The sequence below is a fragment of the Cheilinus undulatus genome, linkage group 19 (genome assembly GCF_018320785.1).
Source record: "Cheilinus undulatus linkage group 19, ASM1832078v1, whole genome shotgun sequence".
Lineage (NCBI taxonomy): Eukaryota > Metazoa > Chordata > Actinopteri > Labriformes > Labridae > Cheilinus > Cheilinus undulatus.
The window spans coordinates 3,883,281-3,910,446 of record NC_054883.1 but is presented as its reverse complement, the minus strand read 5'-3'; the positions used below and the strand labels follow the sequence as shown (position 1 = coordinate 3,910,446).

The 27,166-nt window shown below is 38.6% G+C and overlaps 2 protein-coding genes and 4 non-coding genes across 6 annotated transcripts; all 6 read right to left on the bottom strand.

Annotated features, from left to right (window-relative positions):
• Window positions 1–10,309: 10,309 nt before the first annotated feature.
• Window positions 10,310–17,938, bottom strand: si:ch211-171b20.3. Its single transcript, XM_041814614.1, has 7 exons — window positions 17,671–17,938; window positions 17,525–17,570; window positions 17,265–17,359; window positions 14,262–14,400; window positions 13,648–13,755; window positions 13,492–13,547; window positions 10,310–10,853 (listed from the first exon to the last, which is right to left on the bottom strand). The coding sequence occupies exons 1-7, from the start codon at window positions 17,873–17,875 to the stop codon at window positions 10,714–10,716; spliced, it is 789 nt and encodes a 262-aa protein (XP_041670548.1). The 5' UTR covers window positions 17,876–17,938; the 3' UTR covers window positions 10,310–10,713.
• Window positions 17,939–18,370: 432 nt separating this feature from the next.
• rpl7 (ribosomal protein L7) lies at window positions 18,371–25,334 on the bottom strand. The gene is made up of 7 exons (XM_041814584.1): window positions 25,226–25,334; window positions 24,612–24,711; window positions 24,332–24,498; window positions 23,854–23,991; window positions 21,011–21,120; window positions 20,252–20,467; window positions 18,371–18,417 (listed from the first exon to the last, which is right to left on the bottom strand). Exons 1-6 carry the CDS (start codon window positions 25,237–25,239, stop codon window positions 20,259–20,261), a joined length of 738 nt encoding a protein of 245 aa, XP_041670518.1. The 5' UTR covers window positions 25,240–25,334; the 3' UTR covers window positions 18,371–18,417; window positions 20,252–20,258.
• On the bottom strand, window positions 20,120–20,212 carry LOC121527759. Its single transcript, XR_005993439.1, has one exon. It is a non-coding gene; the product is annotated as a small nucleolar SNORD12/SNORD106 (small nucleolar RNA).
• LOC121527760 lies at window positions 20,763–20,852 on the bottom strand. The gene has a single exon (XR_005993440.1). It is a non-coding gene; the product is annotated as a small nucleolar SNORD12/SNORD106 (small nucleolar RNA).
• LOC121527758 lies at window positions 23,640–23,727 on the bottom strand. The gene has a single exon (XR_005993438.1). It is a non-coding gene; the product is annotated as a small nucleolar SNORD12/SNORD106 (small nucleolar RNA).
• LOC121527762 lies at window positions 24,055–24,146 on the bottom strand. The gene has a single exon (XR_005993441.1). It is a non-coding gene; the product is annotated as a small nucleolar SNORD12/SNORD106 (small nucleolar RNA).
• Window positions 25,335–27,166: the final 1,832 nt, after the last annotated feature.

The following is a 27,166-nucleotide window of genomic DNA, read 5'->3' as shown; positions in this document are numbered from 1 at the left end:
ACATTTTCTCCGAGTGTTCTTTTGTCTTCATGGTGTAAATGGTAGCCAGGAATGCTGATTAACCAGTGACTGGACCTTCCATACACAGGTGACTTTATACTACAACCACATGAGACACATTCACTGCACCCATTTCACTAACTGTGAGACTTTTAGCACCACTGGATTGGCCTCTGTTGGATTGGCAGAATATTAATGCAGTCACTTATTTTACATTCCATATTTTTGTGAAATTGACATCAATTTAAGGGAAACTGTTTTACATATATATATATATATATATTTGTATTTATATATGTACAACCCACCAATCAACCAATCTTTGTTGTATAGCGCCTATTGATAATTGATAACTATAAATATTGTATATATCTCCTTGTGTGTATCTGAGATAGAGAAGGTGTTATCTCAGTCATCAGCATAATGTTTCAACCTGTGTTGAGATGAAAAGCAGAATTCTAGTATTTGTCAACAAAGCTTTTGAAACTATGGCAACCAGGGTCAGTGGTTTCCATGGGGACGCAACAGTTTGCATTCCTCACATAGGCGAGATGGAGCAAGGATTCACCCCTTCATCTCCCTGATGCCCAGAATGAGACACCACATCTTATCAATGCAACCCAACTCTTCCACAAATGTTCCTGTGTGACGGTTATTAAAATGGCGACTTCTGACAGAGTCTGAACGCCATAAACTCAGCCAGCTCTTGAGACATATTAGCGCAGGCTTAATCTCCTTTCCTCTATGAAAACTCCAAGCAGGGGTGTGTCTCAGCCAGGAGAGATGATCGTCTTTGACAAGTGCACAGTGAGGCCAGGAGGTCTGGGGTTGGGGGCCTGTCAGATGTAAAACACACATGCTTTGAAGTGCATTTCTAAAGTGCTGGAGCCATAGCAAACTTACGCAGCTGTACGTCTCGCATCAGTGGACAAACCTGATCAGAAGTGGATATTCAATATGGATTTGTTAGAAGTGGTGGCTTTTTAAGTGTCCCTACAAGACTTTAATGAATTATATTCATGAAAACCTTCTAAAATGTTTGCTTTTATTATTCTGTTTATCTTGAGGAAACCACAGTGTAGCTGGGTTACAGTGGGGTCAGCCTGGGTTCACCACCCCTCCACCTTTAATATACAAAGATTGAGACACATGCTCCTCCGTGATGCCGCTGCTGCTCATGATTATGGTGAAGATGAAGACTATTACTGTCGCTTGACCTACCTGCTTATAGTGAGAAGAAGAATCAAAGGACCCAAACGGACCCCCCTCTGCTCTCTGCGAGCTGTTTTTAAGACGGCAGAGGCAGAAGCATCCAGATTCTCACAAATGTCTGCTCCGTCTACAGCAGCAGGCCCAGGGAGGCCTCCTCCCTCGCCAACGCTCCCTGCAGAGGCTGCGATTGTTTCCCATGAGACACTCAATGAAGAGCTGACCCTGTGGAGCTCGCAACATCCTCAGACATGCAGGCTCCTCGTGCAAACATTACAGTGATTAATGCAGCCTGCAGCCTTCAAATGTATACGCTAATGTCTTTAAACTCTTGTTTATGAAGAATCATCAATTATAGGAAAATGTCTGAACATCAGGGGCTGCAGTGACCTCGAATATTTCTTTTTGCTCCACCTTCATAGGGTAAAATAGCATGTGATGGTATTACTTAAAACCTTACATTTGACGCCATGAGAGGACATCTTAATTTAACTCTGAGCAGCAAATCTAATCAGCTTGTTAATCAATTATCTGTCAGTACCAGCCCATCCTAATGTGGAAAGACAATTAGCCTTTGTTGTCAAAGATGTACCTCTCCAGAATATTGAACAAATTTATCATCTGACAGTCCCCTGCACTGTATGTGGAGAGTTATAAATGAGGGCCACACCTTAGCCTGTAAATAACATTACACATCCACTGCAGCTCCAGCTTACTGATTCACAGCCATACACCTCCTCTGAAACTGTAGGAATTCTCCTGAAAGCTAGCTCACAGAGCGAGTTTACAGTGAAATAGAGTTTAGCCAGTGACACGCTTTGAGGATGTTTTCTCCAATTTTCTGTACACTTTGTTGCCTATGAATTATCAAGAAGATTGAAACCACATGCCTGTAAGCTAAATATCAAGTTCACTTTGAAACTAAACAGATCAGTAAGCTATAAGGAGGAATGTGTAACCACGCCTTGCCACTGACTTTCAATTTAGTTTGATTATTGTACATATAAACTGCAACACTTTTATTTGAGAGCTAAGCTAGCTCATGACTTACTTTTACATTCAGGCTAGTGATAAGAGATATTTTTCCTCTTAGCTCACAAGAAACAAAACATACATACACATAAATAAGTTCAAATCAATACAAGGGATTAAGATCAAAAGGATATAAAGTTTAGTCTTGTTGGGATATTTTTATCTTTAAGTAGCAAGGACTAAGCTAAATGCGTGTACTATGCTAACAGAGCTCCTGACCCTGGCTTTATGCTAAGTTTATTATAAGAGGCTATTTTAATCACAGTTAGAGAAAAAAAGTCTTACATGATTGTTCATGTTCACATATGTAGGCTTAAAAGATAGATGATAGATAGATAGATAGATAGATAGATAGATAGATAGATAGATAGATAGATAGATCGATCAATGATAGATAGATAGATAGATCGATCAATGATAGATTGAGGATGATGGATGGATGGATGGACGGATCGATGATGGTTTGGATTGAACGTGAACAGCCCTTTTCAAGTCAAGCCTCAAATTCTTTCTTGAACTTTGACCTGGCCACTCTAGAACACCTTTAAACTATTTCTGTCTTTTAGCTGTATGCTCCGGGTCATTGTCTTGATGCCGTTCTCCTGCAGACTGAATAAGACTGTCCTCCAGGAGTTTCTATGTTTTACCCTGTACCTCCTCTATGTTTTGGCGTACACCAAACCCTGCACATCACCGCAAACACACCATCCCCACTGTGGAGCACGATGGTGGCAGCATCATGCTGCTGGGATGCTTCTCAGCAGCCAGCCCTGGAAAGCTTGGAGAGGAACAGCGATGCCAAAGACTCATCACCAGTTATCACAAATGCTTGATTTCAGTTATTGCTGCCAAGGGTGGAACAACCTGTTATTAGGTTCAGGGGGCAAATACTTTTTCACATGGTGGCAGATAGGTTTGATTTTTTTCCCTTAATAAATAAAATCATCATTTAGAATCTGAATTTTGTATTTACTTGGGTTGTCTTTGTGAGATATCAAAATTGGGTTGATGATCTGAAACATTTAACTGTGATAAATATGCAAAAAACATCAGGAATCAGAAAGGGGGCAGATACTTTTTCACAGCACTGTAGATTCCATTTTCTGTTATTCTTTTGTACTATTAGATGGACTTTAAAAGTACCACTCTGAGGTGGAAAAGGTAGACTGTTGCTCAAATACTGACATTTATAACCTAATATATAACTCCATATCCAAATATTTACTTTAAGATGTAGTGACGTTATTTTTTCTCTGAGTATTCCATCCTCCTAAGAGTAGCCTGTCTCATGAATGAAAAGCCTTTGTTCTCTGAATTGACTGCTCATTGGCTCCTTCCTTCATGTGTTCATTTGTGTGTTGTGTTGAGGAAGTTATATTATCTGTGTATTTGTGACAGAGCTTGTCAAGTGTGCACTTGTTAAATTTCTGAAAGTCTATTGTCTTTCTCTTGCCAACGGTGTATCTCTCTATGACACAGGCACAGTCGGGTGTGTGAGTCATTGTTTGAAGAGTTGAGACACTGGATGTTTGACTTGGCTTGTGTCATCAAACGCAGTATTCAGGCAGGGGTTGATCAGAGAACCAGATAAGCGAGGCTGAGCAGGTGAAACCAGGTGAAATGTATGCTGGGATTTTGATATTTTTACCTCAAAGAGTCTTCACGTCAAACCTAATGAGTTGATGAACCATTCTGTACATCCCACTAATGAGGCTCCATTCATTACAGGTCATTACTGCGTGATAGTTTAGGGGTGATAATGCACTCCTTCAGAGAGGAATGATGGCACCCTGGCAGCAGCTCTGCACCCGACCGGCCGTGGAGTCACATCAACCTAATGACAACAAAGACAGTGATATTGATGAAAGTTTTTCCCCTGCCCGGACCTGACATCATCACTGGTAATTGTCCCCTCATCAGTCAGCCATCTTGGCATGTACCTCCATATGCATGTAAATCAATGCAGACATTAGAAGCAGCGGCGGGCAGATGAGGCGAGATGTGTGGGTGTGCAGCGGGGCTGACCCATGCTGCTGAGAGAGAGATGAGACTTCAGGTAATGACTGTGAGAGAGCGGGCATCTATCACAGTGGATTTCATAAATCACACTGTGAAATGTCAGGGAGCAGAGGAAAGGTTAGGCCCCCAGACTTGTGCGCTGTTGCTCTGCCAAGGGCAAAGTGTATAAATATCACAAAACGTACAAGCAATACATCAAGGAATGGCACTGAAAATGCCTCCATAGATTTTTCAGCCATGCTTTGAGTTAAATATTGTTGCAAACAAGTCTTATCTCAATCAAACTTGGCTGGAGACTTCTGAAGTCAGGTTTATGATGCAGCTGTAAAATCTTGTGTGCAACCATTCCTAAAAGATAAAATTATCTAGGTTTTACTATCTTCATGCTGTAAAAAGGCATCTTCAGTCGATATTTCCAGCTTTTAAGTTTTCTGCTCAGCTGTGTTTGTATGATGGCAGAAGCTTACATCTGACCCCTGAATGCACCACTTGAACACACAGACACGAGGGTTACTATGGGACCAGGAGTTCCTGTTGACACACGTCGCCTGTTTCCTGCTTTGAGTGTCAGTGATGACAGTGGAAATGTGTTTTAGGATCTGTAAACACGCCTCTCTAAACTCCAATCTGGTTTTACGGAGGGAATAAAGAATGTATTTGAGTCAGTATGTCTGTCACATCTTTACGGGCCAGTCAGACCAACAAAACACATGACGTAGCTGCTATCGAGGTGCGCGTGCGCAGCTACCGAGGAATAATGCGAACTATAGGCATGTCAGTACACGACTTTTGTCGTTTTTGAGAAGAAAACAACTCACTGCTGTTTTTGTTCTTCTTTTAATGAAGAAATGTCGTCAAGTTCTGATAAAACTGGCGCTTTAGCAGCTTTCCACGCTAAGCTCTTCCGCCATAATTGCACCGGCCTCTTGTTGCTGCTTGCATACGTCATGACTCCGCTGCGCCAGTGAAAAATAAAGAAACGGGTGTATCCACTGCTTTGCAAAGTTATGGGAGTGTTGGAACTCTCTGTCATGCTCTGGACTCGACACTGAGGGAACCCATGCGGCACTAACTTCCAGGTTTGCCTACAAAATTACGTCACGACTGCACCGCTCTATACCTAATATGGTTATAACGTGGGGCTAGTAGGACAAAGTTGTCTCTGGTTTTAACACGTTTCAGTTTGGCTTACTGAATTTGTTGAATGATAATCAGGATAAAAATTCATAAATTGGAGCTAAAAAGTAAAAATTAAATTAAAAAAAAGGCCAATTCATAAAATTGATTTCATAAATATGAGCCAAAAATCATTATTACATGATAAAATAAATATAATGAGATTAAAAAGTAAGAAATGCATTGTACAAATTAATATATGAGAGATTAAAACTTTCTTGTAGAAATAACATAACTAGAAAGAGTCTGTTTTTTCCCATTATATTGTATTTTTTTATCCCATAATTGTGATTAACAAACATAACTTGACTGCTGCTTTGAGTATTAAGTTACATTTTTTATTTCTTGTAACTATTTTGGCAAGTTATGTCACTTTATGATAATGTGCAGTTTACATTACTACCCCTGAATAATATGTTGTAATTCAATACATTTTTATAAATTGCACAGAATGAAGTTACTCACTACTTGAGTAGTTTTTCAATGAGGCACAGTGCTTAATAAATTTATTTGACCACCATCCAAAGTAAGGTTTATGCCACAGCTGCATCATGAAGTGCTTTAATGCGGACTCTTTCATTTTCAGTCAGCTCTCCACGTTTTACCATTTTGAACAGAAATGAGGAATTTCAAACTGAATTCACCTTTTTATACCCAAATTTGAGCCGGCTCACTGGGCTTATCTGAGTAGTCAGAAATTAACCAAGCATAACATTCAACAACTAAAACTCATTTTTCTGTTCAGGAATGCCAGTAAATAACTATAATTTGACATATTGATCAAGAAATATGAATGTGCTTTACTATTTTTTCAGTTTTTTTGTAAATCAGTAAATTTGAAAATTCATGGATAACAATAATAATTATATTTTAGCATTAAAAATATCATTTGGGTTAAAGAGCTTCTACATATTGGTGTATTAACCACTGCAGAAACATAAAAAATGATTTTGGTAATTACCAATGCTGTTAATTTAGGGCAGCTGTGGCATAAACCTTACTTTGGGTGGTGGTCTCATAAATTTGTTAAGCACTGTACTTATTTACTCTTACTTATGTTTATGAGTACTTTTACTTCTGCTCGACTAATTATTATTGTTTAGTAACAGTACTTTTACTTGAGTACTGTAACTGTGTACTCTACCCACCACTGGTGCTGAGCCTTGAAGAGGCAAATTGTAAAGGGTTAATGTCACAACATGACTTCATCAAATATCTTTTGCCTGACCAACAGTTCAAAACCAAAGAAAATCAGATTTTTTCCAAGTCAGGCAAGGCAAATATGCATATTGTAGGAGTTTGAAACCTTAATATCTGAACCAAGACAACAAAGTTAGAGGGAGGAAAACAAATAAATGAGATCTCACAGAGCCGAAAAGCTCAGCAGAATTTAGAACAATAGATTACATACTCAAATACCTTCCATACCAACTGTGAGGTTTATAAAAGTAAATCTTTGTCCCCTAATCAAAGCGAGCTCTTTCCCTCTGACTCTGACCCAAACATATTTAGGGCATATTTGATTTGAAGTGTTGGCAAAGTTATAATTTGGCAGACAGGCTACATTCTCCAATCCCTGCTGATAGACTCAACTGGCACATTATCAAGTCTGGTGAAAAACAGTAACACAACCTGGCCTTTCTTCATTATGGCGCTGGTTGAGCCAAGAACCCCAGACTGTATCCTTATCTGATGTTTTTAAGAAAATACCAATTTAATAGTTAATGATATTGTCTGTAAAAGGGTATCAATGTAAAGTTAAAGACTGTCACCAAAACATTAAAAAGGAAGACATGCGCCCGAGCTCTGAATGTAAATTTAGGATTATTGATCAGAATCCATCCTGGCTGATTTGAAAGGGTACTGTTCTGTGTCCTGGTTAGTGAGACTACAGTGAAATGATAAACCGCCGCCGGGCAGGCCGGAGTACAGCTCTTATTAAAGCCCTCATTGTTGACTGTTTGTTCCAGGTCATTTTGTTTCACTACACTTGAAAGGGACGGTAAAAAAGCCTGCAAGTAGAGGGAGTCCCGACGTCCATCTAAGCGTGAATACAACCCCTTCACTTAGCTTGAATAAGGGGATGGCTCTGTGTTTCTAGGTCGCTGTGCGTCCCCTGAAATACACACCTCACTAACCACACAGAGGGAGAGAGAGGAATACAAACAGAACCAAACATCTGACAACATCACTTTTTTGTGAATGCAGAGCTGAGGGATACACACCCTGAAAATAAATGCCTCTTTAATGGCTGGGTTTAATATCCTTGACTGCTTGTTTCAAGTCTACTGTGTCTCCTCTTTGTTTATCCGAATGAATAAATATTACTAAACCTTGATCACTCTCTTGAAAGGCTGTCAGATCACTAAGAAGCCTTGATCTATCAAGCACACTGTCTCCCATTAAAAAGCTCTCAATGATAAAGTGCAGCTCACAGTCATCCTTTAAGTGTCAGTTAACGGCCGTCTTGGTTCAGTTTATCCAACCGCCTTTAAAACAGAAGATGTGCTTTCATTATATCTCCACACCAGCAGTACCTGAGGCTGGAAGCTTTTAGTTTTGGGTTGTCCGTCCAAATGCCCCGGCCATTGTTGTCTACATTACTTTGAGGGATTTTCTCCAACCTTTGCTCCAGTGTCCACTATGGCTCCAAGATGAGCTGGTCTGATTTTGGGGGTCATTATGCCTCAGGTTCATCCCTTGCTTCCACATTGATGTGAGCTCGATTTCTCAAGAACACTTTGAGGGACTTCCGTCAACCTTTGCACAAAATTTCCACTTCAATCAGATCATCCCTGAGTCAGAGGTCAAGGGTTTCATGGTTAGCTCTTACTTGTAAGATTGATAGGAATCACTCAACCACTCATGCTCTTCCTCTTGACCCACCACAGTAGTTTCACTATCAACTATAATATATAATAATTGTATACCTTAAATGTATTACACTTCAAAAACTGATAAAGATCATTTCATCATACACAACATTCCTGATGTGCAATTTGTATCTTGTCCAAGAACATGTCAACATGTGACTGATGCGGCTGAACTTCTGGTTGCAAGATGACTGGCTTGTTTGAGACAGAAGAAGTCTTTGCAGTATAGAACGCAGCAGAGGGATCCTTCATTGGCCAGGAAAAAAAGAATGCATTTGTCAGTCCCATTTGAAGGAGCCTATGACATGATCTGTCTTCAAATGCACCCTTGAAAGGAAGCAGCCCCTAAAATGGGACATACACCTTATGTACAAAAGTATTTGGTCACACCTGTTAGATTTTTTAATTCTGGTGTTTCACTTAAACCTGTTGTCTCCATTTGCAAAAATTTATGATACGAAATGTGTCGTTCTGAAGAGATCTGTGACTTCAGGCGTGGTGCTGTGACGGTCAGTGAAGTTTCATCCCTGCAGGAGATTCTACAGTCAACTGAAAGAGTTTAGGAACAACAGCAATTCAGCCACGAAGCAGGAGGCCACATAAAATCACAGAGCAGGGTCAACAACTGCTAAGGCATAAAAAGTGTGCATAAAAGTCGCCAGGTCTCTGCTCATTCCATAGCTGAAGAGTTCAGAACTTTCACTGGCATGAATGTAAGCACAAAAACTGTGCGACAGGAGCTTCATAGTCAAGCTCACATCACTGAGTCTAAAGCCAGCTGTTGGTTGGAGTGGTGTAAAGCACACTGACACTGGAATGTGGATAACTGGTGAATGACCGTGAAGTTTGGTTGAGGAGGGATGATGGTATGGGGCTGTTTTCGGGGTTTGTGCTAGGCTCCTCATCTCCAGTGTGGGCCAATCTTAATGCTTCAGCATATCAAGACATTCTGGGAGAGGCTGTGCTTCCAACTTTGTGGCAACAGTTGAGAAGGGCCTTTTCTATTTTGACATGACTGTGACCCAGTGCACAAAGGACTATAAAGACATATTAATGACATATTAAGGTACATGTTTTTTGAAAACAATGTCATTAGAGTTGCTGGTGTAAGAGTAAGACATTTGAATACTTTTGTTCAAGTGTAGTTACAGTCTATGTTCACCAACATGTCCCTTCTTCTTAGGGTTAGGGTTGGTTGCATGGTTCTAGTTCGTTCCACTGACAAAAGCTAACATGTAGCCTCTGACAGTTCTAACTTACAGTTCTCCCTACAGCTGTCCAACAGACGACCAGTGCTCTGGTTTAAATGGTGGAGGAGGTTTGGATTCTGCTGCTGATATGGATGTTTGGATGCATTGTTGTTAAGAGAAGGAGAATCCTTGCACACGTTAGTTTTTTCCTGTTCTAGCATAATGATCAGCCTCCTTACATTTAGCTTTGTTTGGCAGTATTAAGAGGCTTACCTGTCTTCTGTAGTTATTCAGACTATGACAGAGATGCAGCTAGCATCTGTAAAGGTGAGACAGGGAATCAAAACTTTGTGCAAACTGAGTATCCCAAATGTTTAGACTTGTTCAAATTCTGACGCCAGCAGCTACATTTTCAAGATATAATGAAGGTCTCATTTCTCTCTAAACAAAAAGACAATTGTTAAATTCAATGAACAAGACTATTCAGAAACATGAGCGGCCCTCCATACAGCAACCAAACAATGTGATATGTGGGATATGTGCCACATTCTAGGATCTGAGGGCACATTTTTTTAGAAACTCTGCAGCCCAAAACTCTTCAGTCACAGTCCTTCTTCCCCAAAAAATATCATGACAAAAAGAATTGTACTAACAAAAATAAATTTATTTAATTTCGGGAAGACGTTTGACAAGGCACAGTAATGGTTTTGCTAAACTATGTAATATATTCATAGATATTTAGCTTACTCAACAAAGCTTCATAAATATAGAACAGCAATGTTTAAAACACTATTGCAATGAGGTCCAGTCTCAACAGCATCGGAAACATATAGAAGATACATGGAGAAATATGGCAGTATTACATAACAGCCATTACAAGCCATTAGAGAGGTAAAATAAAGATCTTTTCATGCAGCTGGGACATCTGAATAAACAATACTAAATAAAATAAGATTTCAGCATTTATTTTTGTACGTTTTCCATAGTAAATACTGCATATGATCACTAAAGGTGAGGAGCTCAGGTCAGGAGTCCCAAAATGTTAAGACCAGCCATGATAAGCAGGAAACTAATGTCACTGAGGACAAACAAGCAGTAAGAAGAAGACACCGGAAGGAGCACGGCGCCCATGATGTTTTGTTTTGCTCTGACCTCGTTGGCACAGACTCCAAAGTTTTGATCCTTAGCCCGTGTAACTCGGGAGAAGGTGATTGTCAGGATGGAGGTTTCCTTTGCTTCCTCATTTTCTTGAGCTTCTCTTGTCTCACCGTCTCCCCCTCCAACACGGACAGCTCGGTTACCCTGTGGATGAAAGAGCGTGGAGCTCCCACCATCGGATCTGGAAAGGGCTGGCCTGAACACCCAAAGACAAGGACAGAGAGGGATGAAAAGACAAAGAGTAAGAAGCAGGGGGTTGTTTCTTTGGTGTCTTGTTAAAATATACTGCTTCACACCTTTTATTCTATTGCTTTCATGGAGGTGTTTCACTGAGGCACAAAATCTTGATAACTTCCTCAAATCTTTCAAACATTTGAGGATGAGCTACAGGTGTCAAACTGACTCATTTTTATTGCACCTTCCTATTAATATTTCTACATACATTGGGGGATGGGACCACATGAATAGGTTGATGATTTTATCACATCCAGTTGAACCGACACAAGTGTTGCACATGTATTCAGTCTGTTTCATCTCTTTTTCTGCTCATCAGTAAGTATGTGCCATTCGCAGTCGTTTTCCCTGTACGTGGAGGGATTTCTGTCATTTGAAGGCACCAGGCAAATAGCAGTATGAGGCCCTCCTACATTTTGGTTAAAGTTGTCATAGCCGGTGAAGAAACGTATTATGAAGCTTTTCTTTTTAGTCACCAAAGTCACAGAACTACATAACTACAGGACATGCTGAACACTGAATGTGAGCGAGCAGTACTTGCTCTTTACCTTTTCTATGAGTAACAGTACAACTCAGTGATACTCAACGTCTGGCTCTTCAGCCACATGTGGCACTTCAGTGATGATTTGTGGCTCTTTTATGTCTTAATTTGAAATATCATTCCCAAAGAAAACCTTAAAAAAAGGAATTTATGACTTCAGAAATCATCCATTGCAAGTCACATTAATCAGTTTGTTTCCCACACTCACACAGTAGGCTTTAATTGTCAACCTTTATTTTTTGTCTGTTAATTTTCACTGGCTTATTAAGTTATTATGGCCCCTTTTTGCTGCTTTCAGCCATTTTTTGCCACTTCTTTTTACCATTTTCCTTTTTCATCAATTTTTGCAATTTAATCCTTTTTGCAATTTGCTATGTGAGTGAATGTACCTGGTTGTCTGTCTCTCTGTCAGCCCTGCGATTGACTGTCAACCAGCCTCTCGCCCAATGACAGCTGGGATAGGCTCCAGCCCCCTGCGACCCCCAACGAGATAAGCGGTATAGAATATGGATATATGGATGGATGTAATATTGAGTAACACTGCTATAACTCAGTGTGATTTATTATAACTCGAATCACAAAAGTTCTGATATGAATCATGATATTAGAACTATTTTAAGTCTCTTTTACACAGAGAAATCCTTTATTTTATGTGTTTAATATTTCTATGTAGATCTATCTTGCTTGACATTTATTTAGATGAAGATGAGTGGGCTGCAAGGTGGGGCTTGGATTCAGTTACGGTCCTTCCCAGCAGTGTTAGTTGATGACTATAACTCTGGCGAAAAGTAAGTAAAGTATTTGTCAAGATGACTAGAATGAGACTAAAGTGATATTTAGTTTTTGTTGGACATTCAAAATCCATTATATTTCTCCGCTGTGGATAAATCTGTCAAAACACAACATAACTGTAGCTTTTCAGTAGAAAGCAGAGATCTCAGGTTCAGCAGGGTGCATAGAACCATCATGATCTGGTACCAGATTCCAGAGAGACTAGATAATGAATGTTTGGACTAAAGGTAAAGACTAAAATATAAGGACTTTTTATGAATAAACCTGAGCTAAACTGTTCTTAAATTTTTGTAAAATAAAACTATAAAGGGTAGAAATGACTTAAATTTGACTAAAACTAAAGACAAATACTAAAATCAAAAATAGCTTTTAAAATTAACACTGCTTTCTAGGAATTTTTGACTCATCAAACTCTATCTTTACACTGTTTATGCATTCTGCCCATCTTTTTTGCATTCCAAGTACTCCCCTTAATTATTGAAATAATTTTTTTGTATACTTCACTTGCAGTGCACAACGTTGCCTATTTCTTAAACCCCCTTGGTGCACATTCCCCAGGTAATCGCCTACCTTTGCCCATGGTAAAACCACCTATGATGCTGTGGCTACTTCTAAATTATATGAAATATAAAGATTAAAACTGTCCTCATAGCTTCTTCTTTCAGCACTGTCCCTTTTACATCATGCCCTTGCCTCCCCAGTCCTCATCCTGCAGTGAAAGTCTCCCGCAGTGAGGTGCATTTGTTTTTATGCCAGTCAGGAAGATTTTGGGAACAGCCTGCCCTGTAATCATTTGTGAAATTTTCAGGAGTGCGTGAGTGAAAAACAGCTTATAATAATGCTGGATCAAGCACTATTATAAGCTGTTTTCCAATGAGTGGACTTTATTCAGAGCTTAGAGGGTTTTGTGTACTACAGTAAATCATAATAGAAATTTAAAAAGAGAGAAAAAGGAAAGTTTAGCAGTTTGAAGCCAAGCATTTTAAAGTAAGACCCCACATACCAGCTGGAACACTGAACACAGCCTCACTCTAAGCGGACTCTCGTCCCATTTTATTTGAAGTAAAATCCATCAAACATGACATGTTTGCTGCCAATAAATCACCATAAACACCTGGACAGGTTGAAGGTTGTATTATCCCTTTCACTTGCAGACAAGACATTCTGACTTGACTTGTCAAGACCACAACAAATACCTGACCCGGACTGACGAGTCACGTACTTTCAAACTCTTAGCTTCACAGTGAAAACATGAAAACAAACTTACTCTTCTGATTGTCTCTAACAGTCTGCAGTGTGTAGGTTGGATAATTCACCTTAGGCCTGCAGAGCAGAGGGAAAGCAGAAGAGGAGGAGGGCTCAGGAATAATTGAGAGAACTATTGATTGGTCTGGTCTGATTTAGTTTGAGGAAAAAAAGATACCTGCTGAGCTTGCAGTTCCCCACTGTGAAGGTGTTTCGGCCATTGAGGACTAATGTGGAGGGAAAGACAATTTCTGGAGTTGTGTTGAGTTCGTATCTTTCAGGGCATCTGCAAAAAAACATTTGAAGGCACTCTGTAGAAAATGACTCATGCAACTATAAGAGCGCTGTCAGGGTCAAGCTTTTTGGCTATCAGTTTGTAGTTTTAAGAAGACCATAATAACATCTGCCAGAGAATTTAGCAAACAGTTTAAGTGCTTTAAGGCAGACTAACATCCTTTAACAATAAGTACAATCAAATAAAACTGAAAGACTAAAAGCATTACATAGCTCTTATTTGATTACTCTAATAACTTAGCTGCTATCATGCACCTAACGTAACTGCAATAACAAACACTAAGAACCTGCTTGAACCTTTCTGCTAGTGACAGAAATAAGACGTCTCAGTATTATTAGTATCTGCCTGCCTTCATCTCATTTCATATTCCTGTCATACATTAGACAAAGACTAAGACAAAGTCTAATTACTGCAATCTGTGTAGCTGTCTCTATAAATATGTTATAAGGAATGCAGCTTCAGCTAATGGACTGAGATATACAGAATCCACCGGTTACCCCAAGGTGAAGGGCCGACCAGAGTGGCTGTAGGAAATCTCCTTGGACAGTTTCAAGGGATACATGCTGCCAGGTCTGCTCACACCATAGTCTCTCATAAGAGGAGGAATAACAGTTCTGGTCCTCTCAAACCTTGTACCTAAAAATAATCAAGAATTAGAGATGCAAGAAGAGCCTTTCAGGAGCAGTACTCCTTTATATGGAAATTCAAAGATGTTCAAGGATGGATAAAGAAAGTCAGAAAGTCAGATTCCTGATTTTACACATTTTGACCAAGGTCATAATAGTGCAGTGGTTCTCAACTGGTGGGTCTGGACCCAAAAGTGGGTTGTGGAGGAGTTTTCAGTGGGTCACAACTAGGTGTCTGAAAAAAAAAGGTGGCAGAAGTCCTGAGGTCCTTATTGGACATGCATAGATACATTTTAATTTACCATGTTTTACTGTGAAATTGGATGAAATTGGGTCAATTTAAATGTTTGATCAATATTTCAACTAATTCATCTCTTCTTCTTGCAATAAATGGCTACTTTTCCCATGATAATGAAGTAATTTCACAAGCTGTCTGGAAAACTGGCAAAATGGACACCCAATAATGGGGAAAGAAGGTATAGAAATGGATCATTTATGTCCTTTTTCTGTTTTATATCAGGTGTTTTGGTCCAATCATGCTCCAAACTTCAACATTCAACTTCAACAATTAAGTAAACATGCATTGTTGAATTTTTTTTAGACTTGGGTCGTGATCTGTCATAAGACAGACTGGAGGGTCCTGAGGCCAGACCAGTTGAGAACCACTGTAATAGTGAACTAAAACTAACTAGAGAACCAAAATGTCAAAATTATATTTTAAAAATCTTTGGAACTCACTCCCCCTGGACATTAAATGGCTAGCTCTGTGGGTTTTTGTAAAAGTAAAGACACATGTTTAAAAACCTGCTGTTAATATGTAAAAATTTGTCCACGTTTGTCTACCTTTAAATTGTTTCTACATTAATCTTACCCAAAATTCATACATTTTAAATCGTATGTTCTAGAATATTTTTTTCCTCTTTGAAATATTTTTATTTATTCTATTTTTTACATTTATTTCATTTCTTTTTTTTCTTTATTCTATTTTTTTTTTTCAATTATTATTATTTGATGACTTACTCACTCCCTTACTCTTTAGGGTTTTATCTGTGGTTGTCAATTTCTGTATTTAGTTTACTAGTTTACTAGTTTACTGAAACTAAAATAAAATGGAGCTTAAGTAAAACACCAAATCTTACTAAAACTTTCTGTGCTTGCAAAACTAACTAAACTAAACTAAAATGACAGACATGTCCTTAGTCTTTGTCTTCGACACAAGCCCACTGTCTGACATATACACCCAAAACTGGGGAGTATAAGATGGTCTGATCTGATTCAAGACCACTCTTCACCCAGTTGTAGTTTTAGGTCTTCCAATTTTTGTAACCCTTAGAGGTCCACTGGCTATTTTGTCATTTTGGGAATTTTCTTTAGACAAACAACAGTCAGAAAATGTATACCATGCTCATGTTTGGTATAATCTTTTTTGGCACTGCCTCAACTTTATAAAATGAAAACTATATATCTTTTAAGTTTAATTTACTGTATAGATATAGGATAGGTAGATATAGGGCCTCCAAAAAACACAACACCCCACAAAAATGGATTTTTAATTTTTTTAAAACAATATATTGTCATTTTAAAAAATAGATTATAATATGCTGAAATTATGTAAAAAAATATCAGTGCCAGTCTTGTACAGCATGGTCCACTGCCCCCTGTGTGTAACATTTATTTTCATATCAAATTAAAATGATCATATTTCCTGTTTTACTTGGCCTATTGACATAAAAAAAAACCTGAAAGAAAGCATAAAGATCATGCTTTCCACATGAAGTGATTGCAATGCAACACATGGCTTTGTTTTCATGCTGTCATGTGATGAATCTCACCTGCGTGATCTTCGATCCCTAAGAGCTACAATGTAAAATCTAAATGAATGAAATGAAAATTGTGGAGTACCCTTTATGAATAAATTTTTGACATATCCTCCTTCAATAATTCACTGAAAAAAATAGTCTTATTATTTGAAAAAAGGAAAAGCTAATAGCCACTGAGAGGAACAAAGGGACTCAGTTTGAAAATACATGGGGAAAAGTAATACAAGTGTTTACTTCATAGAAAGTTCTAAGTTAAACAGCCTTTGTCTTCCGGTGTCTCCTTAGTAGTAAAGATTGACAGTAACTGTCACTAAGAAAAGTATATTGCTTGGATATGGGTTGATTATTTAGACTATAAACTTTTAGTAGGTTAAATAAAACATTGTTTTTGAAACGGAGGAACTTCATGTGAATTGCTCAGTGAGATGTTAACATATTTTATTTATTCTATAATCGATACTGGAGTTATGATATAGGATATGAAAATACTGAGGTTGAGCTTGTTTGTTTTCTGCGTGGGTCTAATGTACTTCTTTCTTATTCATCTTTGTTTTGTCTGCGTTGTCTTTATACGGAGCGTTTATGTGTAGTTTCTGTCTATTGGAAAACTAAAACATGAAATGAATAGTTTCATATTGTATGATTGGCCCTTTAGGGTCTCACTCAAGCACCCCACATTACTGAGAAAAAAAAACCTAAAACTATCTCTGAAACAAAAAAAAAACCCTAAAACCAACAATTTTTGCAAAACGCAATTTAAACTAACTAACTAGCAGGAATAAAATAAGTGGAAAATAAATAAAAAACTAATGAAAGTCCACAATAATCTTGCCCTCAACCAATGAAAACACGCATTGGAGAGATTTTTGTTCATTATATATGAAGACAGCACCACCTACTGGCCATCCAGTTAAAATCCAGGAAGAAGCCTTAAATTGAGCGTTAATCCATTTTTAAGGTCAAAAAAGATAAATGGATTTCTTCCAAAGAAATACTTTCATTAATGTGTTATAAAACGTAGTTCTTAAAGCCTCATATGTATAGCAGTTCTTACATTTAGTATCAAACACAAGCTGTCTGCCACAGAGGTCTTTCTTTGGGTCAGTGTTTTCCAACTCCAGTGTGACATCTTTGGCTAGATTTGGCGACCTGAACATATTAAAGAGAAAATAATGCAACCATACCAAGATAAAGACTTGAACAATTTCAGCACCACATAGTATAATGATACACATGTCTACTATTTACTTTTATTTATCCTTAAATCTAATACCAGTTACAGCCTAATGCTGACGCATGTAATAATGTTCTCACCCTGTAACAATGAAGTCGCTGACCAGATCCCTCCAGTCCCTGGACTCTACAACACAGATGACTGGGTCAGCATCCATCACACGCACCGTTATATGCTAGCAGCATCATCAGGATAGGCAGCCGATTTTTATGACATGCATACTTACCACTCAAGGGCTGTATCACAGGAAATTTCTTCTTTACCACACTATTTTGTCTGAAAGCTGCTGGTCCCCCGCCTGCTCCCATCCCGAAGTTCCTGTACGGAGGATATTCAGCTGCATCAGGGCCGCGCTGGCTGCAGCTGGAGCTTCCCTGTGATATTAAAGCCTTAGCTGTCGGTAGCGATGGGTTAACCTGGAAAGTCATCATAGTGGAGCCGCCATAAAATAAAAAGCGCTCAATTACTTGTTAAAATACAGTACAGCTCGTCATTTAAAAGGGAAATGTAAGCTGGCAAGTCATCTCCGTGCAGCAAAGCTAGGCTGCAGCACAAATGCTAACGAGTCACAGGGTCGTCATGGAAACAGGTTGAGCAGTTCATCATTAACGTTACATTGCCTTACTCACGTTTCGTCGTGCTGAACCTTGTCCGTTTAAAATTTAACTCAAACACTACACCTTTAAACGGGTTACCTTTCTGAAATCAAGTCATCTTGCCTTTTTATGTTTTGTTTAAACTCATGTTCAACATTCACCCTCTGAGGAAAAAAAAAACAATCTTTCTAAAAGAGCTACAAGGTGAAGGGACCAAACACTTGACTGACTAGGCCAACATGAATTTGTTGATGTTTAAAACAAGTTACCTGATGACAGTGACAGAGCAGGGATGGCTGAAATGGCACAACACAATAACGACAAGACAACTGCTTTTGTTTGTTTTTTTTATTTAACATTTTGAGTCCTTTGAAAACCTGAAAATGACAAAAACAGCTTGTTAGAGATGAAAAACACGTGGTAGTCTTTTCCAGTTATAGGTTCATTTGTTTGGATTATTATTGTAGCTAGGGTGCACAATAACAGCATATCTGTATTAGTAGATATTAGCTGAACTGGTAAATCATTTGTTAGCAGACATGACCATTTCTGCTGATATTTACCACCCATATTTTGACTATAAAACTTTCTATCCACTGTAAATATTAACTGTACAAATTGGAGTTTTTGGCAGGAACTTACATGTCAGCTGAAGTTATTTTGTTCATTATTACACTTCAAAGTGTCAAAGGACCAAAATTTGTCAATTTGATTCTAATTTGTGTGTTTTAAGGGCTAAAGTTTTACATTTAAAGATCAGTTTGAGCCAAAATCAATGTGCAAATATCAGCATGTAAGATGTCTGCAAAAATCTAATTATCCTGCATCCATAATTGTGACTATAGCTCAACCCCGCTCAACCAAAGAGCCTAATGGATGAAAAATACCTGTGCAAGAGCCACAAGCAAAGTACTGAAAAAATGGGTTTAAGGGGCAATAAAAATAAGTTACAGCTGGTAAAAGGGGCAAAAATGAGGCTAAAAATGGGTGAACAGAGTAAAAGGCATAAATTGGCAAACTGGGTGAAAAATCACAAAAACGGAGAGAAAAGTGGCAGAAATGGGTGAGAAGTGACAAAAGTGTTACAGGTGGCAAAAATGGTCATAAAGTGGCAAAAAAAATGAGTGCCAAGTGTTTAAAATGGGCAGAAAGCAGCAACAAGGTGGGGGAAATGGGCAAAAGTGATATTTAATGGCAAGGGGCAGCTTAAATGGGAAAAAATGTAAATTGCAAAAAGCAGGATAAAAGAGGCAAAAAGTGGTGGAAAATGGCAAAAATTGGATTAAAGTGGCAAAAATTGGCAGAAGGTGGCAAAAAGAGGAAACAGTGGGCTAAAAGCTGCCAAAAATTATTAAAAATGGCAAAAATTGCCAATCAGGGCAATGGAGACCAAAAAAAAGGTTGAAAATTAAGTTCAAAATTAAAGCGTACTGGAAACAACCGATTAATGTGACTTGCAACGGATAACTTCTGAGGTCAAAGTTTGCCTTGTAAAAGGTTTCCTGGGGGGAATAATTTTTCAAATCAAGACATTAAAGAGCCACACACCATAACGAAAGAGGTACACCTTGTGTATCACTGCTCTATAGGTATCCTCAAAGGAAAGTAAGGTAAAAAAATAGTTTGGGGATTCTAAATTTAGAAGTAGTAGTATATTCATTTTTTACAGATATATTAATGAATTTATTTCAGCCGATACTGCTAGCAATATTTTAATGTAGCTCAGACCTAAATTATCAGTGCTTAAAAAACAAAGTTTAAGTTCAAATCACAAATTTCAGTCCTTAAAACATGCTCTCAAGAGTCAGGAATTACTAATATAGAAAAGACTTCAGCTGACGCAGGCTGTTGGTCCAGCATGAAAATCCACTAATATCACCAATTCACTTCTTGAGCTATTATCCACCATTACTGATTTCATGCAGATAATACCATGCATCCACTTTTAAAACTGCACAAAACACATGCTTGACACTTGGATCTGTAGGGGACAGAGCTAATATTGGTGATGCACTCGTTTTACTTCCACTACAGCTTTCCTATTGAGAGGAGTGTCTCCAATTATGACAATAATGCTTAGGTGTGGTTTCAGACATATTTGGCTTAATTTCAGCTTGTTTTCACCATAGTCGATAAGATGGGGAAAAAAGAAAATGCATCATTAACCACACCTAATGAGCCTTCAAAACCAGCATTGTTCCTACAACTCACCATAACTTCAGTTCATCCTCCTGATCATTCTGTTGATCTGATCCTCCCTGTTGCCAGCATCTCCTCCCTCCACAAAGTGTGTGGTCTTCTTGTTCATGCCACCACGGGGTGAGGACAGCTTGAAGGGCCACAGGAAGTTATTGGCAGGCTTGAAGTTCTTTCCGACTGTGTAAATCTCGTGGATCAGGTCCTCAACACAGATGATGCCGTATTTGCCTGCAGATCAAATAGACGTATGCACAACAAGTTACTGCATGGACAGACAAGAGCTCGACTTATTCTCTCGTTCAAAAGCAAGAGAGCTGATATTCAGAAATCCAAGGTCATAACTGTAAATTTAACACTTCAGCCTAACATTGCTGCAAAAATTATCCCGAAATGTTCAGCTATGGAGGTAAAGTTTCCTTACATTTAAAAAGCCGTATATCAAGTTCACCAACCTCAAAGCTACACAAGTGCAAACATCTTATCAGTGAGGTAGAAGGTCAAAAGGAACTAAAACAATGACTGATGAGTGGTTTCAGACACAACTGGCTTAGTTTTCAGTTTTTTCACCACAGTCGATAAGACGGGGAAAAAAGTGTGCATCATTAACCACACATTAATGTCTTCATTTCATAATGCATAACCACCTCATGAGGTTGCTTCAAATCTGTGCCCCAGAAGTTAAAATTTACGTGGAAACAACTCCTCAATACCGCCTGTTTTACCAGAGCACTTCTTCACCACTACACCCATGAATACTGATAACATTCATACCGAGAGCCTTCTCCACCAGAGCGTTGTCTGTGAGGGCAATGCGCTGTTTCCTCATCCTGCCATGGCCACGCTTGTAGATGAGCTCGCGCACAGACTTCAGGTTGGGATATCTGGGGGAGAAGAGGCCACAAGGTTTATGAAATTAGTTCAAAACCAGCAACATAGTTCACAGAGGTAGACCAGGTCTTTTCTTCATGCGCTGTAGGATTTCTAAAGGATTCATTTCTCCTTCCCTCCATTAATTATCATTTACCTCGATCTCATCATAAAATGTTCCTGAATGACAATCCAACAAGTAGTCAAGATGTTTCAGTGAGAGCTGAATTTAGTTTTAGTAATCAAACTGGGTGTTACTTTAAACAAAAGAGGCAAGCCTTCTACTCATGTAGGTTGCTAAATGCTTAAGATTCAAACTGAACTGAGCGCTTACAAATGCAACAAGCATCTTATAAAATGTTGCACTCCCTCATGCTACTGATCAGCTGAGTAATATCAACAAATATCCATTACATAACTGACATTTTCTACATGGCACTGGCATCACTCAGATGTAACCAGAGCGCTCTGCTCAATATTTTCACTGCAGCATGGGAAGCACGTCCAACTAATGGCACTTCATCCCACATAAGCAGAAATCAGATTCAAACCTTTGGTTTTTATCTAGCAAAACCTTAAAATTGAACAAAACCAAAGAGGTCTCAACACTTTAAAAAAGTGTGAGTGTCTTTGGAACTATTAAGCTTTGCTTCACAAGTACAGAACACCTGTGTTTTAGTCTTTATAGCACTACTGAGTAGTGCCAAACAACCAGGTGGGAATAACTGTTTTAATGTTTTACTCCCAACACTTAAATAAAGCTACATATATTGTTGAATGCTGTGGTTTTCATCAGCAGCGACGTACTGATCCACTACCTGGGCTTTGGGTATCTGCTGATACTGATCCAACAGTGTTAAAATTGCAGCATGTATTCCTCACTGTGAGGTAAAGACCAGTAATTATTTACATGCATGCAGCATCAGGTTTTTCAATCTTTGTAAATTCACTTCACATAAAAAAATGTACAATTGGGCTGAACGATTTGGGAAAATAATGCAATTTCGTTTTTTTCCCCTCCAATATCAGATTGTGATTTGATGTGCAATTATTTCTTAAGTTCCTCATCTTATGGTACTTCCAGCAAACAAGCAATAAATAATTCTATGCTATAACCAACACAATAGATCAAACAAGGGCAACATTTTTTAAATAACTTGTACTGATTTTGACTTGTTTTGCAGACTGGATGTAACTTTTTGTATTAAAAGGAGTGGTAATTTTCATATCATTCTCATATTCAATAAGAAAAAATTTACAAAAAGGAAGAAAGGAGGATTTTTTTCTGACTATTCTAAAAAAAAAAAGTCACTTTAATGATTGCATGATATGTAATGTATAACATTTCTGCTTCAAAAAAAAAGTGTAAACTGGTATTTAGGCACAAATGTCAGGTTAAAGAAATACAGCACCTTCTGCAATTTAAAAGTTGGACACTCTGCTGTGGCAGTAAACCCTTAGCTCCACTGTCATGTAAAGCAGCTAAAGCTTTGCATTCCTTTGTTGCCCATGACTATAAGTCGCTCCTATTGCCTCTCAGAACATCATGCTTTTCTATCATCTAATAAAGCATTTACTTGATGGCAGATGCAATTCAGTCATTGGTCTGTGATCTGTGGAGGTTTTTAAGTCTAAAATGTTGCACCATGACAAAAGCTCCAGGTTTAAAGATGGAATTTTATACCCATTTAATTACTGGAGTACCTGCATGGCCTTACGAGCAAGTTCTCCCAAATTACATAAAACAAATGTCACACATGCTGGTGGCCCACAATATCTTCTGTTTTGAGCTGCTCATTAGTACTTCATATCCCAGTTCAGAGTTGAAGTTTACAGCTATAAAAGCCGTCAACGCCGATAGACATTCTCATGCACTTGTGGAGAGGGCAGGTAGAAGCTTTTAAATGCACTTGTGCTTACAAACTGTGTTCAGTGTTTTGTCACTTTCAAAGCCGATCGCTTGGCTTCCTTTGTGCTATATCAGGCCTGGAGAACTGGACAGTGACCCAGCACAAGCATTTGCAATAGACCTAGAACTGAACAGCATCAATTGACCTCAGGAATCAGTATTTTCACTGATACCAGGGTCAGACCAGTGCAGCCCTAATCAGCAGTAACTTAAAAACTTTTCGCCCCCTTGTTCAATTTGGGGTGGGCATTGAGCTCTACTCATTAGCCTGCGATGCCTGGCCAACAAAAAAATGACTGAAAAAGTACCCATCAACCTGCCTACACTTAAAAACTCTATATTAGTCCTCTGTTTATATTATGTACAAACTGAACATTCCCCCTGAAAATTGTGTACAAAAAAAGCAGTGTTACGTGTACGCAGTTTGCGGTGGTTGGAAGTTCAGCTTCTACATTTCCAGAATTAATTCCATCCAGAATAATTTCCTCTTTCCTCCATCTACTCATTTAGAACAGTCTGTTAAAATGCCTTCCACTACTGAGTCGCTATTTAGCCAAACCAAAAACATCTTCAAGTTTAGAAATATAGAAGTTCTCTATGCTGTCTGGACTGTTTTCTATACTAAATGTGGTTTCAGACAAAACTGGCTTAGTTTCTGAATTCACCATCGTCGATAAGACGGGGAAAAAAGTTGAGCATCATCAACCACATTTTAGAGATTAAAATGTCTGAAGTAAACGTTTTATAACTGTACACCATCACTAAAATCCACAATGTCACTCTTTATGTGTGTCAATGAAATAAAGCCAAAATTAATACCAAGTTTTGACAGTCTTACCCCCAAGCAATGTAAGGTTCAGCAATCCTGAGCATGTTGATTGAGGCCTTGTTCAGTTTGACGAACACACCGTTGAAGATCTGGCGCAGACGGAGCAGCTGCAGAACTTTGCGGACTTTGGGGCTGACTCCATTGATACTGGGAAACGAAAAGATTACCTTAAATGTACAGTTTGGTACACATATGTTATGCACACAATCAGTTGTGGTTTCAGACACAATTGGCTTATTTGTAAATGTTTGAATCACCATGGTCGATATGTCGGGGAAAGAGGGTACATCATTAACCACAACTCAGACCACATCAAGATGGATTGCTAAACTGACCCCATTAAGTTTATACTGTTTACTGGCTGAAATCACAAGAGTAGAACAAATAGCAAGGCAGGGGGTGATATTTTGTCCACTTTAGGCAAAGCAATCCATATAGATGTCTCTTACAACGTTTTGTTGAAATTTCATATAACACCACTTCTCACCCTCTGATCCTGATGACAAAGGCCAGTTTAGGCTCTGCTGGGACATAGTAGTTTCCCACTTTGCGGGCAGTGCGACCCAGGCGGACTTCACGCCTGTACATCTGCCTGTACTCCTTGTGGTACTTCTCAGCCCTCTTGTAGATCAGCTTCCTGGTCACCTTACGGGCCTGTGAACCCATCAAACACATGGTCAATGAATGTGAAAGTCACAATCTACTGACGTGTTCAACCAAACACATCCACTTTTCTCTTTTCTACATACAGCCCCAGACATGCTTACCTTTTTTTCTGCCAGCATCTTCTTGATGCGCATGGCCTTCATGGTGGCGAAGGCCTTTCGCCTTTTCAAAAGGCTCTCAGGGACCGCCGGAACCTTTTTTCTGTAAAATGAGACACAAGTACCATTAACACACTAGTCTGATTATAAAATATACCCTTAGCTTTCATGGCTAGCTCACCACGGCGATGCTCCACAGCATTGCCGCCTCTAGGTCTTAGCTTAGCCTGTCACTTGCCGGACGCCGGCTTCAAGGCATGTTGTCAACCTTCATGTAAAGCTACCCTACATGCCTAAAAGGCATTAACTGTAAAGGAGCAGGCAACGGCCATGATTACTAACTTCACACCAAGCGTAGTCTATAATCGAACAGGAGAATCAAAAATTATTTGAGCTCTTGGGAGGCTGAAGAGACAGCCATGTTGTACTGCTAACTACTCCCGCACCTACGTGTCAATAAAAGTAATAATAACAACAATAATACTGGTAATCTCGAACAATACTACTAACGCCCAAGTGCATTGATACTGAACTAACTATCGAGAGCGTAATACAAGCAAAGATGGAAGTTTAAACACTGGATGTGCTTAGATTTTGATACAACAGAAAACACTCACTCTGCGTCCGCCATTGCGTCCACCGAGAAAGAGAATTTTTCTTTTGCGCATGTGCGGGATAAAAGATTTAGGACCGCCAAGGACTGCCCTTCAAAGTGCCTGACTGTAACAGTAACTCCCAACGGAGGAAACGGTAAAACAGTGCGAACTTTTTTGGCTACCAAGGTTATTATAAAAAAACTAAAACTGACGAAATGGGTTAAACTAGAGTGTAAAAAACCATTTTAGTTAAATGAAAACTACGCTTAACAAGAAGAAACGAAAACTTACTGAGATTTGGTTCTGTGTTTGAAAAGCTAACGAAAAATGGAATAAAAACTGCTAAATTAATTCTAGGTCCTGAATTGAATTAAAACATCAATTTTAAAAAATGAAATGAAAATGAATAGTAGCCCGTTTACATTTTCTTTTTTTAATTGAAAGATGTTTTATTTTTCTGCCCCCTTTCAGACAAGTATCCCAAATTGTTACAAGAACTTAAGCCAACACTAAAACCAATGATAAAAGAAAAAACCTAAAAAGAAGCCTTTTTTCAAAATAATAACTTCTCTGAACTAAAAAAAAAACAGCAGGTAAAACAAATTTAAACTTAACTTAAAATGAAAGCAAAAAAAGAAAAAATAAAATCTCAAACTATATAATGTTTTTCAATTTAACCGGTTTGATATAAGAAAACTAAAACAACGCATGAATGAGGTTAGCTCTCCTCTTGTAAACATGACCTAAATTCTGTCCAGAGATTCTTCTGATGTTTCACATGTTGAGTGACACCACAGCTTCAATGACACGCCACAGGTTATAGTTATGCACTATTTTATCCGGCAGGCGGCGCAAACACTTCATTTTGCATGGCAGGACTACAACGCGCGTGAGGGAAGAAAGTTTACCAGGATGAGCCACTCCGCTGAAACCTGGACCTCTAAGTGAATAAAAACATCTCACGTTTTAAGATTATAAAACACAAAAACGTGACGCACATTAGCTGTTTGAAAACAAGGGAGAAAAGGTGTTATCACAGTAAAAGGCTCTTTTCTTCTATATTTTAATCTCTCTATAATTCTTGTTAAAGATTGCCATTCAGTTTAACATTACAGTAAATAAAACTTTAGTGCCCGTTAGTATTTGCTACCAAGTATTTGTATCTCGGTACACTTAAGTTTACTTATGAAAGCTCGAATATCTTTCTTTAAAATCAATAAATACATAATTAAAAGAGTTTGAGATATTCATAAAAGAGATAGGCCGATATAAACATACATTAAAAGTATATTGTGTTGTCTATTAAAGTACCTAAAGGTATGAAGAGCAACATAAAGCTGTAGAAACTACTCAGCACTGATATTGATAATTACGATCCTATTCCTCCTACGGGGCCCTGAAGGCCACTGACTGTTTCTACAATGAGGCGTTTTTTGGTGATTTCCTGGTGCTAATTTTAATTTTCACCTAATAAAGTCCATTTTTTTTATCAGAGCCAACAATGATTTGGCCCTAGGACACGCCCACAACACAGGGCCAGTCTTGCACGTCGTCGTGAATGTAAAAATATGGATAACTGTGTGAATACACGTCTCTTGCGCCAGTCGAAGGAATTTTTGTGTTTCAGCGGTCAACAGGCCGCCCTAACAGCGTAAATGATAATGAAAAATACACGAACGTCCCCTTTATGTACAGATAAACACAGGAGCTTTTATTGGTCAGCCTTCTACGTCTGTAGAAGTACGGCACGTACAAGGTACGTAGCCGTCATTTCCACCCACTTTCACTTTCTGGATAAAAGCTATCGCCATGGATTATTGGAAGGAAGCACTGTGTTAGATTTGTGTGTTCAAGTATAAATTTAGTATTTTGCTCTGGTTAAGAACAGCTAAAGTGAAGTAAAGTGTTTTCCAGGCACGGACGGACATTGACCTGGTTTTGAAGGGTAAATCTTATCTATGG

What these genes read in the sequence shown, in the direction of transcription:
- rpl7 (XM_041814584.1), bottom strand. An exon ending in TTTGTCATCAGGATCAGAGG is followed by an intron (nt 23,992 to 24,331) that starts GTGAGAAGTGGT and finishes TTCGTTTCCCAG; the next exon opens with TATCAATGGAGTCAGCCCCA. An exon ending in TCTGGTGGAGAAGGCTCTCG is followed by an intron (nt 20,468 to 21,010) that starts GTATGAATGTTA and finishes TTTGATCTGCAG; the next exon opens with GCAAATACGGCATCATCTGT.
- si:ch211-171b20.3 (XM_041814614.1), bottom strand. Translation starts at nt 17,875, where the DNA reads ATGATGACTTTCCAGGTTAACCCATCGCTACCGACAGCTAAGGCTTTA. An exon ending in TGTGATACAGCCCTTGAGTG is followed by an intron (nt 17,571 to 17,670) that starts GTAAGTATGCAT and finishes TCTGTGTTGTAG; the next exon opens with AGTCCAGGGACTGGAGGGAT. An exon ending in GCTTGTGTTTGATACTAAAT is followed by an intron (nt 14,401 to 17,264) that starts GTAAGAACTGCT and finishes GATTATTTTTAG; the next exon opens with GTACAAGGTTTGAGAGGACC.